The following is an 18073-nucleotide window of genomic DNA, read 5'->3' as shown; positions in this document are numbered from 1 at the left end:
TAGTAGTCAATAGAAAATTAACAAAGGCTCCCTTTAGTTGACTTTCATCAAGTTTTCGTTTATTGTGATTCCAGTAGGACGTGAGGTTGGGGACTGGTGAGGCAAACCATTTTGCTATAGGACAACCAAAGCAAAAAAGATCATATTTACTGTGAGCATTGCTTGAGTTGAGGAGCAACTTTTACCCAACAATGTAAAGCAAACTAACAAAACCAGAACCCAACATCAGACGCACCAAAGCCACCATCAGAATGTATGATTTCAGGTTTGGACACCACAACACAGCGTTGAGACCACACTGAAACAGTGCAGGCATTTGAAGAACAAGAGGGTGGGAAGCTTAACGATGAGGCTCAGTAAGGGTAAAAAAGGAGAGCTGGAAATCAGTTGATATCAGTGACACGTCTCAGAGATCCAATGGTGGGACTGTTGCTTCCCCACTCACTGTGTCTCCTGTACTCGCCAGGGCGCAAGAAGTACTGGCGTCCCCTGTAATGTGGGTGTTCATGTAGAATCCAGTAGCCCTCCATAACATTGACAGATGAGATGTCACGGGTGTGGAAACGCTCATGCAGATCTGGGCAGTCATCCATTAGCTCCATATTCTGGCCTGCAAAGTCAGATCGCTCAAATATCTTCATCCTGTAGTTCCCAGTATACTAGGGAAGAGAGAATAAGATGAGACATTTAAGGTAAACATTTGTTCAACTTTATATTACCACAGTCAAGAATAACTTTGCAATTAGACATAAATTTATAGACAAATTTTTGTTTTCCTGTACTTGTCCTAATCCAAAGATCCAGTCTATATTTTTCTTTTTGTCTTGACACAATTTAACTGAAGTTTTAGGTCAAGCCACAAAAATGCATTTTTAAAATAGCCACAGCCACAGGTACTGGCACTGAGTGGTGAAAACAGTAGGACTAGGCTTGGGAACTAAATGATCCTAAACTGGCATTTCTACAGAAAACCTTCAGTGAGGATACTGCTGCAAACAGGCTAGGGCATCAGTTAAAACTCACAGGTGGCACCATACGGCAGGAGCGGATACAGTCATTGAAGCCTGCCCAGCGCTGGTAGTCGGGGTACTCGCCCTTGTGCAGCATGTACTGGTAGCCGCCATAATTGGGCTTCTCGTAGGCCACCCAACAACCGCTGTCCACTTTTATAGAGTTACAGCGAGTGAAGAAGTTTTGCATCTCAGGGCAGTCAGTGCTGCACTCATAGTGACGACCCTGGAAGTTCCTGTCTTCGAAGAAGGTAATCTGCATATGATGGATGGGTGGACATTGTTATTACAGGGCTATGCAAAGGACAAACTAACACATGCTTGAAATATATGACTATTTAACTGCCCTTCAGCTGTTGAGACTCTTACAAACAATAAATTTAACTGAAATATATTAGTGTGCTTGTTATTGTCAACCCTACATTTTAGTATTCTGCACCAGGTTTGCAAGTTAGCTTTATCTAACAAAGTTCTTGTACGGAATGATTGCAAGTGAAGAATTTTGGAACAGATGAGCTTAGGGGAGTATGAAAAAGTGTCCCAAATGATGTACCAGAGGCAAAGTTGAAAAAAATTCAGTATATAGCATGTGGTATATTTTAATAAAGAGGAAAATGTCTTTAAGGCTTTGTCAAAAGTTCTTGGCCCATTTTCACAAGACTTCAAGCTCAGTTGAATAATTGCAATTCTCACTACCCTCAACTGAAGACAAAGCCATAATTTAACAGATTATTTCTTGTTTTTACTTTTACTCTGCATATTTGTAATTTCAGTTATTCGATTTTTACCACAATTCTTTGCAGTTTTTAGCATTTTCATGTGTATGTTATGTAAATATGCACAAAATCGACCCATATGGTTCTACCCACAAAAGGTTGAGTTATCGCTTATTGAGTGTCTTTGTAGCATCTCTCAATTAATCTACCATTTTCAAGTTATTTGCCCCTAAGATGCACATGACTGTGCTATTTGAGTTGCTGTTACTATGTAGATATTAAATTGCTCGCTTACCTTGCCCATTGTAACTGTGTTAAGTTCAGATCAGATCAGACATCGGGCTGTACCAGACCTCTTTATAGACCTTGCTGGGATCAGGGCTTTGCAAATGTGAAACAAAGCTTTGTCGTGTCAGCACAGTACGCTCTATAGACTGCACAACACTACAGGGCTGGTGAACTGCAGCAGTCGCTTTGTCTCTATCAAAGCTCTGCCTGTCTGTGGAAAATACTGTACAGCTGCACTTTCTCAAAGTGCTACAATAAGAGTTGCAACATCTGCCTTTATTGGCATGAATGCCACAAACCTACATGCAGACTGTGAGGATAGACAGGGCAACAAAGAGAAAAGGTTTGTTTTGTTTTGCTAGGCATCTGACAGTTCACTTATCACAGATACACAGATCACTTAAGCAGCAATATTTATCTTTAAACTATAAAAGCCTTATAGTTTAAAGATAAATGCTAAGCAGGAAGTGAATCTGCTTCTTGGCCAGAGTATTATTGTACTTCAGACTCAGTGTTTACATCTTGCATGGATTTGCTGAAAGAAGCTCACAAACCACATTGTTATTTGAAAATCAAGCATTTAATGTACATTTGAATTGCGCAGGAGTGGAATTTACATGAGAGTTCTCATCCTCCTGAATGAGCCCACCATGGGGTTGTGGCAGCCCCAGTCACCACAGGCCCTATACTCTCCAGGACGCAGGAAAAACTGGCGTCCCCTGTAGTTAGGGTGCTCGTAGAAGATCCAGAAACCCTCCAGGATGTTGCAGGAGTAAATGTCATGGTGATGGAAACGGTCATACAGGTTAGGGCAGTCATCCATGAACTCCATTGTGTGTCCCATCAACTCAGGCCTGTTGAAGATCCTCATCTTGTAGGATCCTCTATACTGTGTGTGAAAGTAATTGGGACATAATTATTATGCTATTTTGGTAGGTGTGAACTCTAGAGAGCACTTTAGTAGAGCTTTCTGCCCTGAGCTGATCTGTTTAACTTTGAATTCAAGTGACTACTTGATTTCTTTAAGTAAGTATAGATGAGAATGAGCAACAACTCGTTCAGAGCATGACAGGATTAGATTTTTTTCCTCCCTAAACTGCCAGAAACACTCAATGTGACTTACAGAATCAGAATGAAGGCATCAAGTCTTATGGGGGTGTATTATATTCCTTTTAAAGGCTGACTGGGTCTCCTTGTGGGCCTTGCAACAGAGACTTTTATGCTATGACCTGCCTGAGTATCTATAAATGACATCAAAAGGCCGGTGATTGACATCCATTTCTAAAGCGGCATTTGATGTACAAGGTGAGCAGTGGGGGGTGGGGGGACTACCAATCCTATCCGTCTGTTTGATTGACTTACAGGGGGGAACATCTGGCAGGAACGGATGCAGTTGTTGAAGCCCATCCAGCAGTGGTAGTCAGGGTACTCGCCAGGGGCGAGGATGTATTGGTAACCCATGTAGTGAGGCTTCTCATAGGCCACCCAGTGACCACCACTGACACGGATGGAGTTGCAGCATTTGAAGTGCCTGAAGGTATCCATGCAGTCACTGCTGCACTCCCAGTGGCGGCCCTGGAAGTTGCGGCCTTCGTAGAAGATTATCTTGAATGAAAAGGAGAGAGAGGCATGTATCACTCAAGATGGTGTTAGGTACATAGATTGACTGGTTGCGATACTCATGAATGGGCTGTAGGGGACACTGCTCTCCCTTGAACAAGCTCAATTACTTTTTCAGAGCCCTTCCACACTCTTCTGCACATTTGCTTGACTGGTGAAAATGAAGGCAAATTAAACTCGTTTTCAGCTGACTTTTATTTGAAGCACAATGTATGCTTGTCCAAACTGAACACTGTTGACTTCTCAAATTTAGGGAGAGAAGCTCAAGAGACACGTTCCCTTTAAACACCTATATGTTTTTATAGGTTTTCCCCTCAAAAATAAGTCCTCAAGCATTAGCAATACAGCATAATTTCTTGTAGCTAATATTTCTTGAATAAGTGGTTTCGCTACCTCTCTTCACTTCTGCTGCATTTACTATTCCTGTTACAATATTTAACGCTTGTTCCCAAAATCATGCCATTTTCCTCTTTCGCTACTCCATTAAAGCTGTTTCCATATTGCATGTGAGCTCATACCTTCCCCATGGTTGCAGAGCAGTGGATGTTTGCGCATCATAGCCATTGCCACACTTACAGGTCCTTTTATACTCTCCCACTGACAATGAGGCCTCTGACACGTCAGGGACTACTACTCTTTACGTTTTTAGATACCAGCTACTGTTCCCTTTGTCTGACAGCCCGTGGGTAACTTATCTCCTGTCTGCTAGAGTTTACCTATAGAATTGACACCCCCCCCTCCCAAAAACGAACCCCACACAAGTGCTATTCTGTGTATGGATGACCCTTGTTCAGCTATGACCTTGTGATGAAGCCTTTTGAAATATCAAACAAAGGCCCTTTAGGTATGTGGCCCCCCAACAACAAAGCCAATGAAGTGTACAGTGGGTTAGGTCATTTCCATCTCTGGAAAATTGTAACAGTCACTTTTTATTCAGTCTCAGTTTGGATTGGTGCGTTCCCTAAGTGGTACAGGTCACAGTATAATTGTTGTTCAATTCCTGTTAGGGTAAGTGATGCTGATACCATGGACTAAGTCAAGCTTTTGTGTTGATGTAATCTACAGTGATCTGTTGTCTTTTTTGCTTCCATAGCCTGCAGTTGTACTATGATGCCAGACGGGACTGGTCTGTTTGCAGATGTACAGACAAAACTGCTCAGTATGTGTGATATAAAAGGAGGGGTTTGGGGCATCTGTGTGTTTCTGTCTTTGTATAAAGTGATAGATGTTTGGACTTGAGTCTTTGGCTTGTAAGCATAGCCCAGAGCTGAAGGGGAAAAGGCCAGAAAGAGTTGCCGCCATGCATTGTGTTCCCAAAGCCCAGCTGTTGCCAGAAAGGTCAGTCTCATCCTTTAGCCTTTCATCAGGATAAAGAGCAAGCGCCCCCTCTCCACTTTGTGTGCTTTTTGCAGCTTCAACTCTGTAAAAAGGCAAATGTTTTCAGAAAACACAATAGCCATTATGTTCCTGGGCAAAACACTGCTACTGTGGTAGTATATCCAGAGCCATATGACACTGTCTCAGTGTTAAGGAACAGCGTTGATAAGCTTTTGCTCCTTTGATCATTCATCGACTTGAAACTCTCATAGGCTTCAATAGGTTTCATGTTTGAAGCTGCACTCTTTTTCTATGACATAAATAGATCATTGATATCCTTTCATCACACCGTGCAGCGTAATTGTGGCAGATTATCAGATGGGATGTTGTTTTGTTTTGTGAGTTTCTGGAGCAAATATTTACTCCGGGAGGAAAGGTTTTATCAGAACATATAAGAAACAAATGTTTAGATTTTTCTCATATGTTCATTCATAGATTAATGATTTCTTTCATCATGTGTATTAAATGTAACATCTTTTTACTCAGTCTTGATGCAAGAGGGCAGCAGAATGACAGGGAAACCATACTTTGGCTGGAAATCACTTGTTCAAGCTGTGTGTGATACAGTGGTGACTATTTGCTCTGTTGAAGTGTCTTAAAGCAGGAATCTGGCAGCTCCAAGGCTGCTGCTCTGTAGCTCAGCTTGACCTTTGACCTTTGTACTGAGGGAGGCATGTAACTGAGGTGCAATACAATGTTTGAACCAAGCCATATTAAAAAAAAAAAATCTGATTGCCACTGCCATCATTGAGATTGTTCTCGTTTTCATCACTGAGGAACATCAGCTAACCCAAACTCATTAGTCGGGACCTTGGCTCTCTCCATGTCTCTGTGGCTTCCAGAGGGAACCATGTTTCCCAGGCTCTCAAATGATCATCTTTAGCTGTGCTACAAGACATCTCCTCCCCACCCTGAAGGGAAAGTAACATCACAGAGGCCCTTGCCTGCTTTCTCAGTTCCCCCTGGAGGAGAAGAAAGCTACCCGCTGTGGAGCATTCCACTCTTCATCTCAGAATGATGGAAGAAAAGGAAAGGAGAAGGGAACAGAGTGGGGGGCTAGATTTGCAGCTCCATTGTGTCCGAGGATCTCATTGTGCAATCTGTGTAATCGTGTGGGAGATGACGACACTATTAGCCCGCAGAATGACTGTCAGTTGGGGACCTCTGTGATTGATGTGCACCCCACAGAGATAGGAGAAACTTTGACAGATAGCAACCCCAGCACTAGTTAACTTGCAACCTTTTTTCATCTATCCAGCTTCCAAAAGAAAAACCCATTCGTGTAGTTGATACCTAATTAGAATTTGAATGTGCAATTCACTCAGTAAAACACATTTCAGGTCAGAGGAGACTTACTTCAATTCAAAACAAACCTTATTCCAAACCGTGGTCTCCCTGACCCTGGTATATACAATAACTCTCACCCCTAAAATGTTGTAGGGAGAGATAGGAGAGCAGCCGTGCTTGCAGTGCCTCCAATGTGCTCTTTTACTGAACAGTCATTACAAAAACACTATGGGTGTAAACAAGGGGTCTATGTGAGTTTTGCTCCTGAGAGCTAGCTAATCTGGTGCTGAAAGTGTGGTATGATCGGAAAGCGCTCGCCAAAAAGCCTCCCACGCCGGGAGTAGAATGAGGACCTCTCTTTTGCTGAGAGATCATCCTCTCCATTCTTTCTGTCAGAAAATCTCCAGGCATCCTCCCTCTCTTGTCACTGCCAGCGCACAGGCTCTATCGGGATTGCCAGACGCAGGAGCCACTATGAGCCTGTGCCAGGGCCAGGATTTACCGCGATGCGTCTGATGTGCTCCATCTTTTTGCTGGGGGATAATTAAAAGAGGAAATGGTGTTGGAAGAACAGAGTGGAAAAGCAGGAGGAGGGGGCTTGGACTGAGCAAATGGATGCAGCTGTCAATTATGTTGGGTTGTTGATATGTTGTTTGTTTTCCCTTCTCTGAGATTTTTGTGTTGAACTGTTCCCCATCAGGATTTAGTTTTAAAGTTTGTGGTAAATCTCCAATCCGTACATGTAATTAAAAAACATTTAGGCTAATTAAGAAGTACTCTTAGCAATGAAATCACTGTGAATTTTTTTTAAAAATTTTGATTCTGATGACCTGCAGGTGAACACTTCCCCAACGAAGAACTCATAAACGTCTACACATTCACAGTACATTTAATATTCTGTATGTTTTAAACCCTCCTATATGTACAATTAATGCAATTTAGGTTTTTAAACTTTATTGAGCTTTTTATTTAATATATTTAACTCTGATGTCTCAGAAATGATGCTCATATCTAGAAGAAGAACTAGAAGATTTACACACCAGTGCCACACATGGCACTGGAATCGTGTTACTTTAAATATCACAGATTTAAATAGCAGTTCTTCCTTTTCGTCAAGTATTGTCAAATTAAAGTTGAGCTATCAAGTATGTTGGACTAACCACCACATTCTTGTGTATGGTGGATTTTCCTCAACAAGCAGTAGTTAGAACAAGCTGTCTTTCAGGAAACCTTAACTGTTCAAATCATTCAATGATCTTGCTTTATTTGACTAAATCGATTTGAGATGCTCCACCATACAGCATGACCCAAACTCTGTGAAAAGCAGGACAACTCCTTCGTCTCTCAGCAGACACACTGGGGGGAGTGATGGCTTTTAGTTGCTCTCACTCCTCATCTCCACGCTCTGTTTTGACGTGGCGTGTCTCCCATGCCCCAAAGCTTTAAAGGTTTAAAGAGCAACTTTTCATCCTGTAATCCAGGTGCCTTTCAAACAAGTCACGCTGTTTACTGACACATGACAAAAAAGTTCAACCCCCTCTCATCTCTCTGCTTACAAGACTGTAACTCACCTCAGAGCCTGGTAGTCATTCCTCCAGAGCGCCCTGAACAAACAGTCTCAGCGAGAAAGGGGCTCCTGCCTTTCACCACTCACTAAATTTGTAATCAGATGTGATACTGTTGTTCACTTCTTCAAATTTGTCATCAAAGCAAATGTGTTCTGACAACAGCTAGTGACAAGTGCACCAGAGGAGAGGCAGCAAATCAGCTTTTTCATACTGCATATCAATTATTGATCATGTTGCCCCCCCACCCAACCCCTCCTCCCCTCCCCTCCCTCGCTACCCCAGCAAGTAGACACCTTGTGATAATGAAATACATCAATTTAAAAAATAAATAATAAACTGGGGTCGGCTCCATTGTTGCAAAGCTTTAAGAGCTTGATTGACTGCCTGCACATTTTCCTCGTTGGCAGTCAGGCAGATCAAAGGAGGGTTCCTCTTATTGCCCAAGGCCACTTGCAATTTATTTAGAGGAGCTGTGCTGCTGTCCCAGCAGGTAACATTATTGGGCAGAGACACTCAGGATAATCATAGCTTTGAGGTGCCTCTCAAATCCCACCTCTGCTGGCTCTATCATGCATGCGAAAAAATACACGCATGTGATTTACAAAAACCCTTCCTTATTATACTAAATTAAGCAGTAGATAAGACTACATTAATATCCTCACATGGAATATCCACTTGCTCAAAGGCAGTGACCTTAGTTGCCCTAAATATGTTAGGTTATAATGGCTTTGGCTATATATGTCAAGATGTATTGGATTGGATATTTTTCACTTTAGAAGCGATTACTATTTAATTCTTATGTTATGTATTATATTATATTTCTCGAACAAAATAAGTCTTCAGATATATAACAATCTACAGTATCAGTTTACAGTATTTTCACAGGGGAAAATGTTCCTTGATGTGACGAGACATAAAAACATTTTTGTGCCAAATTATGTATGAAAGACTTAAGTCATTTGAGGGGATAAACACGTGGAAGACAAAAAGTGCAAGGTTGCATCAGTTACATGAACAAGTCACATTTTTATGTGAAAATATTGTTTGTAGTGCATGGCACCTTGATAATGTTACTTGGATTTCCAGTTTTTCAAAGGCCTTTTCTGTGCACCACATTAATAAAACACAACAGAGCATAATAACGGGATGTTTTTTTTTTTTTTTTTGTCCAGACGCACGCGATTGCTTATGAGCTCATAATTTAAAATAATAAAGGTCTTAGATCACTTTCTCACATGACACACTTAAAACAACATATTGTAGTTATTAAACAGGTTTATGTGTGAGGTATTTTTTATATCAAATAGGCTCCCAGAAAAATCTGGACTCTTAAATTCCACAAGAGATTCAGTTTGATCAGATTAAGATATATTATTGTCAGCCTGACAAACAAAATCTTACAAAGAAAGTGAAAGTGTATTTGAATTGTTTTGATTACAAAGAAGTTTTTGCATTGCAGCTGTTTAGTCCTTAAGAATAAAGAAACACGATTTAGAAAATGTTGAGATAATCTACACTCAGTCCTGCCACAGCAGCCCCTTTTGAGGGGATGAATATAAAATAAAAGCTATGTATTTATGTAAATTAATTTGATTGATCATATTATAAAGCAATTTGATGGGACTCAACAGATAAGACAGGCTTGTTATACTATTTGAAATTAGCTTTTGTGTGTAGATCCAGCTTTGTTAATAGAACAGCTTGTTTAAAACAGCCACTTTTCACATTTTAAAAACACAAAAGGAATTTCTCACATATGGGATCATTATAATAGTAATATTCTTGATGTTGACAAATGTTCGTTTTTGTACAAATGTAAAATATTTAAATATAAATAGTTAAAACCATGAAAAAATAACACAATTAAGTACTGTATTAAAATTTAGATCTGTGGTATTTAGACTTTTAGTTCTTTATACTTTAATATTTTAAAGTATATAAATGCCTTAGATCTTTTTATGAGATTTCTAATTGTGAAATAAGTGCCTTCCTTTTTTCTGCCCCTTGCTTTATCAATTTTGGATGTCACCTTTTCACGTTCATGCTCAAGTAAAACTAATTTCTAAACTTGTTTTATTCACAAGTTGAGCAACATACACATTTGTTCTGTCCGTTAGCACAAGTACATTTAAATAGTTCTCAGTTTGTCTTCAGCATTCAGAAGATATCCCAGTTAATTTGCCAGATAGTTCCAAGCACTAGAGGGCACTAGAAGCCAAAGCATTGGCTGTTTGCAGAATCGCTTTTTAAAGTTCTTTATACCACAGCCATATCTCTGAGCAGCTTGTATGAGTGTTTGTTTGCTTGCATGTATACATTTGTAAGTAAGCTTGGACACACATGCATATAGACATGAGATAGACAATGGCACACATTCAGGTGCTCTGTGTGTGTGTGTGTGTGTTAGTGCCATGGTGCCTGTCTGTACTGAAGCCTATCAGCGGTCAGACATAGTTTTACCCAGGGAGAAGTTAAAGAAAAAAAAAAAAAAACAAAGTCACTAACAGGCTGACATGACCTGTGTCCCAGCACACATGCTGCTTGTCCTCGTGTTTGTAGAAGCATTACACACATTCGCTGCACACACACACTACAGTGTTACACTTGCTTTTAGAATGTTTCAAACAAACTTAAGATAGACACACACATACATGCACACACGCACACACACACACAGCATGGTCAAACAAAGTCTCAGACAGACAATGAACAGTTAGCTTTGTAGCAGTTTCAAGCCAGTGTGTTTTTGAACTGCAGATGTGGATGCTGACTGAAGGATCAGTGCACAAACTGCAGGACTGCAGAGATGGCAGTTCTCCCATAGGGTCTGGCACAGCCCGGGCCTTTGTGTTGTACCCCATTTGCACTGTTCATTTAGCCATGTTGAAGAGGTGGTGGTGGTCTGTGCCTGTGTGTTGTGCGGGCGATCGTTTGAAAGTACATCCTCAAGCCTTGTGTTTGCACATTGAACGCCATATGCCATTTGTTCGCTCGTAGGCAAGGTTTGCAGAGACATAGCGTTTTAAAAAAGATTTCATCCTTGCACATACAGGACAGCAGAGCTGGAATCTAAATTGAGCTGTACATTTTCTTGTCAGTATTGGAGGCTACACATCTTAGATTTATGAATTCTACAGAAAAGGCTTATCTTAGTGGCAAGCACTGGTTTCCATTTCTACTGGGAATTAATTGCACAACCGTGAAACGAAGGTAATGCAAGATGGAATCAAGAATGTTATTAACATTCGTGCACAGTTGTTTTGTGTTGAAGGATAGGGTAGCGAGATGCATAAGAGGCTCTACTTGATCTGAGTGAGGCCTCAGAGGAATGGGAAAGAGGCGCTCATGTCCCTGGACTGCGGCGAGAACGGGCCCTCAGTAGAGTCCCTGGAAGACCGAAAGCTCCACTCAGGGGAGTTTCAACCAAATTAAAAAACAATGATACACCAAGGGAGAATCTAATGCCAATTCCCATCATCAAGACCCACATTCTTCACTGTTTTGCTTTTAACTTTTGTTTTTTTCTTTCCCTCTGTCTCTGACTCTCTCTCTCTTTTCCCTCTGCACTGTTGTTTTCTAGTTTGTTTTCCACCCGTACTCCTCTGGCTGTCGCCGAGCGCTACAGCCACTTTCAAAGGCTCGGCTGTCACGCGCCGCCTTTGAGTCCCGTTTGAAATTTTAACGTACATGTTGTCAGGGTGCCGTCAGGAGTGATTGACAGGTCCGTCCCAGAGCAACACCGGGCTTGGCAGGCTGGCTGTCTTTTGTCAGAGGCAGCCGAGGAGAAGCAACAAAGGAAAGGAGCAGAGGAGGAAAAAACATACATAAATAAAACAAAACTGCTCTTACCCATTTCTCAATAAAGACCAAATTAGATTAATCTTAAGACAGAGCAAGGCAGGCACGCAGTTGTGGAAAAAGACTTGATATTTTCTCTGGCTTTGTTCCCTGCCATTGATGGTGCACTGCTTAGACACCCTCTCAACAGGACACCAAAGGCAGCACAGCAAGAGTTGTATAAAGAGCCAGCTGTACATATTAATGTTCATTATCACCTCCGTTTACTGCAGAGAAATCAAAAGTGCAAAGTTTGTCCTGGACTCACCTTCTTTTGAAAATGTAGATGTGATGTTTGTGGCCTTGTCAGCTGCTGTGTTTTAAACAAAAACTGGTGACCACTTTGACTCCGGCTGCAGGATTTAAAAAAAATCCAACTACCTCACAAAGATGACTCAAGTTTTCAACATTTTTAAAGGTGAATAAGGAGGAATTTGTGCCTGAAAATTAAAATAATTTATATCTGAGAAGTTGATCGGGTTTTTGACCAATATCAAAGCCTCAGCATTGCCAGGTTCAGAGATAACTGGCTGTCAGAACTCACTTTTCAGCCCCCCGGTGCGACTCAGCGACTCATAGATGTAGGACAATGTGACAACTCACAACTCCATTGTCTGCCTCTCGCATGTCTCCATCCTCAGCAACACATTTTGTTCTGAAGCCAAATAAAACAACAACAAGTACAACAAATAAAAACAAAGCAGAATTATTGTTCATTGTGATATATTACCTAGATATTTCACTAGATGCTTCTATTAGATCCCTTTAGTAATTAGCTTATTAACTCTATTGTGAATACTGTATGTGACTATTTTTTTCCCCCAGTTACAGGTCAAGGTAACCATTGCTAGAAATGTTGTAGTTTCTTATTTGGAGATAAAAAGTCATTGATTACTCACTTCTCTTTAGACAATCCAACAAAAGTGCAAGAGAAAAATATTCAGTGTAACAGTCTTTGAGATTCACATCGGCTGTCGGTGTTGGGGTTGTAGGGCAGTATGGCTGGGCTCGAGGCCCACGATAGCAAGAACCCAGTCTACGAAAGTGTCTTTGAGCAAGACACTGAATCCCTGCCAGCTCCATGATGATCTCTGACCTGCCTGTGCAGCCAGCACAAAGCACAAAGACTCTCCTCGAATAAAATAATGAGAATAGAAATGTAGGTTCATGTGAAAGTTGTGCAGAAGTTTGTTTGAACAGTGCAATGGAGCAGTAATGATTGATTCAGTGGTGTACATGAAAATGAGGGCATTAACAAGTCTCACCACTTTGAAAATCAAGGACATTGTCGTCCCATCTCCCTTTTCTTACAAGTGCCGCTCAGTGTGAGGGGAGTTGAACAACATCAGCTACAGGAACTGGAACACCAAAATACAGCTGTACATCCAGTGTTCAGCAAGCTGTTCTTGTCAGTCTGGGCCGACGATTATGACATAAATCTGCACAGGCCACATTAAAGGAAAACTTCGTATTTTTGAACCTGGACCCTATTTTCCCATCTTTTTGTGTCTAAGTGACTAATGGGGACAACATTTTTGAAATTGGTCCAGTGTACGTCAGTGCACATCCGCTAAAAGTGCTTGTTTTTGCCACTGACAGGCTCGGATTATTAATGTCCCTGGAAAGGACCATACAGAGAAATAAAAGAGAAATAAAATGTTTTTCTTTACCTTTTGCATGATCTGTTCTGCTTGTTATTGTGTCTAACCAAGTCTCGTTCTGAAATCTCGCAAGAGTTGAGTTGTTTTTGGATCAGCTAAATATTAAGCCATGACTTTGAAAATCTTTCAAATAAGACTAAGCTACACTTTCTGTATTCCAACACAACAAACTCCTCCTGGCACTCCTCTCTCCAACTCTGTCATGGCTGAATACTTAGCTGATTTCGACAACATCTCAACTCTCGCAAGATTTCAGAACAAGACTTTTTCTTGAGCAAGACTTGGTTAGACACAATAACAAACAGACTGGATCAAGCGAAAGGTAAATAAAAAGTTTTATTTCTCTGTATGGTCCTTTCCATAATGTTGTGAGACACTTAAAATAACAATCTGAGCCTGTCAGTGGCAAAAAGAAGCACTTTTAGTGGACGTACATTGACAGGGCGCTATTGCCCCATCAGCTTACATTGCAGCCTGTTTCGTGGCTAATGGCTGAAGCTCTCTTGCACAATACTGGCACAATTTCAAAAATCGTTGTCCCCATTAGTCACTTTGCCACAAAAAGATGGAAAAATAGGGTCCAGGCTGAAAAATATTGAAGTTTCCCTTTAAAATGTAAACATGATGCAAAAGAGCGAGGGATACCACAAAGAGACTGAAGCAATTTCAGATCTAAAAGTGACCATGAATTGAAGGAAAAACCTGTTTATCATGAGCTCTCTGAAGATTACTTACAATAAAATGGCTTAATTTTGTGTTCCTGCATCATCTTGTACATATACAGGAAAACATTTTTAAGGTAATGCGTGAACGTTAGTTTGTCCACTTGGCTCTGTGTTATAACCCACCAAGTAAATAAATTAGGTATTTTTACAGATCCATCTATTTCAGCAGTAGACAACTTGTGTCAACAACTACAGACTTGAATCAGAGGGGAAAGTGTAAGTCTTGTAAAGAGCAAGGGTTTTGCTTGTGTAGAGTGCCGCACATGATGGGATGAGTGACTTCCACTCACTCGCTGAAAGGTTAGGCTTTTCCTTCTGCCGGTATATTTTTAAAAGAAAACATGTCTGGCGTTTGATAACTGCTTGACATTTGACAGTCTTTTCAGACCAATCAGACAAGTTTTTTTTTATGTTAGCCGTCTTGAAGAGCAGCAACAATGAAAAAACATACAGTATTGTCACTTTCCTCAAGCCTTTCAAAGGCAGTCTTTCGCCACAGCTATCAACATCAGATACCACGGGTGCTGTGCTCATTTTTTTTTTTCTTTCATTTGTGTTTATTTTTCTCTTTTTTCGGCCTAACCCAGTCTCCTGAGACCTCATCGCTACCATCAGAGCTGAACAAATCACTTTCCAGTGTCAAAAGTGTCAACCACCTAACCTTATTGCAGCGTTGCCACAATATGAACCTTCTCTCCACTTCTCTGCAGTTCTCAGAATCAGCTCAGCTGGGCTGCACTGAAGCACTCTGTTTTGTTCTCTGTGGGGCATTGTCGCTATATCTTTCTTTATAGTTTCAGAATGTGTTCTACTGTAAATTATCAACTGTATGTTATCTTGGAGGAAAAGCGAAGAGCTAGAGGGAAGCAACAAAGCCACCAGTCTCTCTGGTTACATAATTCATGTCAGCCATATTCAAATAAAATTTATCACATTGTCAATCATCGAGAAGCAAACGTGTGTGCGGGTGTGTATGTATGTATATGCGGGTGCGTGTGTGTGAGAGCATGGAAAACTCTGAAGTGATAAATTAATAATACCATGGGAGCATGTGAATGAGCATGTTTAGTCATTCTGTTTGACAACAGAAGGAAACGGCCTATTCCTTGGGGTAGAAATCAAATTTCACACTTTCATAGATATTGTTCCTTCCTCCAAATGTTTAAAATATAGGGTCTTGCTCTGGCAGGGAAGTGGCTCAAACAGTTTTTTGCACTGAAGTAACTTTTGTTTGGCCATAAACCAAGAGAACATTCTCTCAAGGAGAAAAACAGTATGTGGTCAAAATGTCCTTGGTTTAAGATGTAATAGTTTATTGAAGAAAATACTGGTTCATGACTTCTGAATAAACTAGAGAACCTTGAAAATAAAGATACCGCCATATGGTTGTTTATATTTTTCTTTGCAATTATCCTTTCTGGATGTTCCTTTTTGTTGTCATTTCAAGGATACTGTAGACATCTTAAACCATTTTTAACTGGTAGTCTTGTGGCAGCAGTTATACATCCTTTATGATCCACATTTCTCTATAAAATTTTAATTAAATGGTAAGCAATTTTGGTTTGATAAATTAAAGAAAACTGTGATTTATTTAATCACATACAATGAATTGCATATGTCCTCAAGACCAACACCATGCTGTCTGCACTAGCCATCCTACACCTGCTCCAAAGTAAGCTGTACTTGTTTATGATCTGTCTATAGAGGGAGATCTCCCCGAAATGCATAGGCTTGAACATGTGAGGAGTGACTGAATGGATGATTAAAAAAGACTGAGAGACACACAGACTTCTCCACTGATTTCAGCTCTGAAGTCAGTCAGCCAGGTGTCGAGTGTTTGGGAGATACCGTTTGAAAAACTTGTGAGAGACGGCGAGAGGGAGTGACTGATTGAGACTCTTGAGCGATTATGAGCAAGAACAATGTGCCACAGATAAACAAGCCCTCACATCTCAAACTGCAAGTCTAAAATGTTGAACGTTTGAAACTCTTTTTTTTTGTATAAAAAATAATACGAGCCTCCCTCTCATCGGCATGTGTTTTTCAGCATGTGTATCGGCAGAGACAGCCTACCACCATATGCACCCTCTACCTACTCCATTCTGTCCTGCTTTGCACAAGCGCTCCACCGATAGAAGCACTGCTGCTGTCTAAACGGAGGTATGCCAAAAAACTCTCTTTTTCCCTTTCGTTTCCTTTTGTGTAGGGCCAATCTGACCCCTGTCTTGCACCAGGTGTGCATTTCCCTGATCCCTCTCTTCTTCAACCCTCCCCTTCATATTTACACCCCTGCCGCCCGCAATGAATGATTCACTTGGAGATGCTCCCTTCCTCCATCAGAAAGCTTTGCAACTATACACTACAGCCCAGCCTCCATTTCTCTGATCTCACTATGTTGTGTAACGCTTGAAAAACCCTTGCGTTCTCATACTTGTTTCTTTTTTTCCACGCTCCCTCTCTTGCTCTTTCTCTGAGTTACATTCAGTATTGACTGTTTATGCTTTTTAATGTTGTGGAGAGGGCCCGGGGCTTGCGGATGGGGGAAAAGCGCTCTTCTTGACACACTTACGCCCCCGTAGTGAACTCTAGCTCCCAGCACTCTAGCAAGTACACAGACCTTCTTTTTCCTCTCCCTCCCTTCTCTGTCTCTTTCGCTGCCTCTGTCTTTCTACAACTGGGAGCTCCTCTGAACATCAGCACCCCGTGTTGCTCCACTCCAAAGATCACCTTATGGAAGATTAAGATGCTCAAATGCTCAAGCAAAATATTTACACAATAACCCCCCTTTTGCATCAAAGCGGAGGCAGTGGAGTTGAGTGGAGTGATCTCAGGGGGATGTTGGAGGGCGCCAGAGAGTGCAACAGTCACCTCTGAGTAGAGAAGGCCTCGGTCAAACCTGACAGTGAACAAAAGTGATCTCTCCATCTTTAGGTCCTCAATGTGTCTTCCATCTGTCAGCCCACCTTCAGATCCCCTTTTGACTCATACTCTCTTTCACACACTTACTTTACCGATCGATGCACTGAAATCTCTCCAGCCCAGTTGTGATGAGGAATGACTACCACAGATGATGCTTAATATGAACATGCAGACTTTAATAGTTATTTGTCTGCTGGTATATTTAACTTGCTTTTCTTATCTGGCTGCCAGAATATATTTCCTTCCTTAGTCAAGCCAGCTTCATTTTGTGTGGGTATTCTCAGTGGAACAGTGTAGAAATAAATTGCACAATACGTATACAATGAAGCCAGACCAGGGAGCCATATGTTGACTGCTGTAGGCAGTGTGGGTCAGCCAAGTGTCTTGAGTAAGTCTCTGGACTCCCTCCGCAGGATCTCAATTCAACGCAAACTGTCGTCGCATGCCAGCAGCTAATACAGAGCGACAGCTAGCTGCTCGCTGAAAGGCCGGTGTCTGCTCTTTGTGTCGGCGCTGATTCTCGTGATGGCCATCTTAACAGTCTTCAGTGAATGTGGGCAGCCCATGTATTATCACTGGATTTTCTTGTGTGTCCCTGCTGCTTTGATATCCAGTGATTGACTCCTCACTGGCATTTTCAAGAAAAAAAAAGGAAACTTCAAGTCTTGTTCATCTTTCAAGTTCCGTTCATCTGCTTAAAGAGCATTTCATGGTCAAAAATTGCATTCAAACGCCTCTTGTTCTAGAGGCAGCCACTAATGGAGTCGGTTTGAAGGCTGTTTGGAGTGTGTTTAATGAACACTGGTACACAGTCAGATCCATCAGCGCTGGCTCTTTGGCGGTGACAACCAGATCCTGTAATGTCGATGTTTGGAGATAATGCTACAAATTAAACAAGCACATCTGTCCCATTGTGCCCACAAGGGAATATACGTTACAGTTCACGAAACAATGAAATACAACTCCATCCCAACATGTGACCAGATAGATAGCTATGATAAGAAACACTAAATGGGATTCTAATGTGAAAAAAGCCAGGGTCTGTTTATACTCCTTAATCACTGA

General features: G+C 41.2%; 3 protein-coding genes across 3 annotated transcripts in view; 1 reads left to right on the top strand and 2 right to left on the bottom strand.

Moving 5' to 3' along the window:
• The window catches only part of aldh18a1 (aldehyde dehydrogenase 18 family, member A1), a 33407-nt gene extending 17163 nt beyond the window's left edge, over window positions 1-16244 (top strand). Inside the window, exon 17 of the mRNA XM_067576384.1 lies at window positions 16137-16244. Coding sequence (XP_067432485.1) covers window positions 16137-16243 — 107 coding nt within the window. The 3' untranslated portion in view covers window position 16244. The remainder of the gene's footprint in view (window positions 1-16136) is intronic.
• crygmx (crystallin, gamma MX) lies at window positions 63-2168 on the bottom strand. The gene is made up of 3 exons (XM_067575904.1): window positions 2022-2168; window positions 1024-1266; window positions 63-659 (listed from the first exon to the last, which is right to left on the bottom strand). The coding sequence occupies exons 1-3, from the start codon at window positions 2028-2030 to the stop codon at window positions 384-386; spliced, it is 528 nt and encodes a 175-aa protein (XP_067432005.1). The 5' UTR covers window positions 2031-2168; the 3' UTR covers window positions 63-383.
• crygmxl2 (crystallin, gamma MX, like 2) lies at window positions 2579-4186 on the bottom strand. Its single transcript, XM_067575903.1, has 3 exons — window positions 4153-4186; window positions 3377-3619; window positions 2579-2903 (listed from the first exon to the last, which is right to left on the bottom strand). The coding sequence occupies exons 1-3, from the start codon at window positions 4159-4161 to the stop codon at window positions 2628-2630; spliced, it is 528 nt and encodes a 175-aa protein (XP_067432004.1). The 5' UTR covers window positions 4162-4186; the 3' UTR covers window positions 2579-2627.
• Window positions 16245-18073: the final 1829 nt, after the last annotated feature.

This window comes from Thunnus thynnus, chromosome 20 (genome assembly GCF_963924715.1).
Source record: "Thunnus thynnus chromosome 20, fThuThy2.1, whole genome shotgun sequence".
Lineage (NCBI taxonomy): Eukaryota > Metazoa > Chordata > Actinopteri > Scombriformes > Scombridae > Thunnus > Thunnus thynnus.
Note: the sequence above shows the minus strand (reverse complement) of the source record. Positions and strands in the feature narration are given on the sequence as shown.

Bases quoted from the DNA above. Each gene is read 5' to 3' on its own strand.
- crygmx (XM_067575904.1), bottom strand. The intron at 660-1,023 runs GTGAGTTTTAAC...TCTCTTCCCTAG, and splicing joins CCTGCCGTATGGTGCCACCT to TATACTGGGAACTACAGGAT.
- crygmxl2 (XM_067575903.1), bottom strand. The intron at 2,904-3,376 runs GTAAGTCAATCA...TTTCACACACAG, and splicing joins CCTGCCAGATGTTCCCCCCT to TATAGAGGATCCTACAAGAT.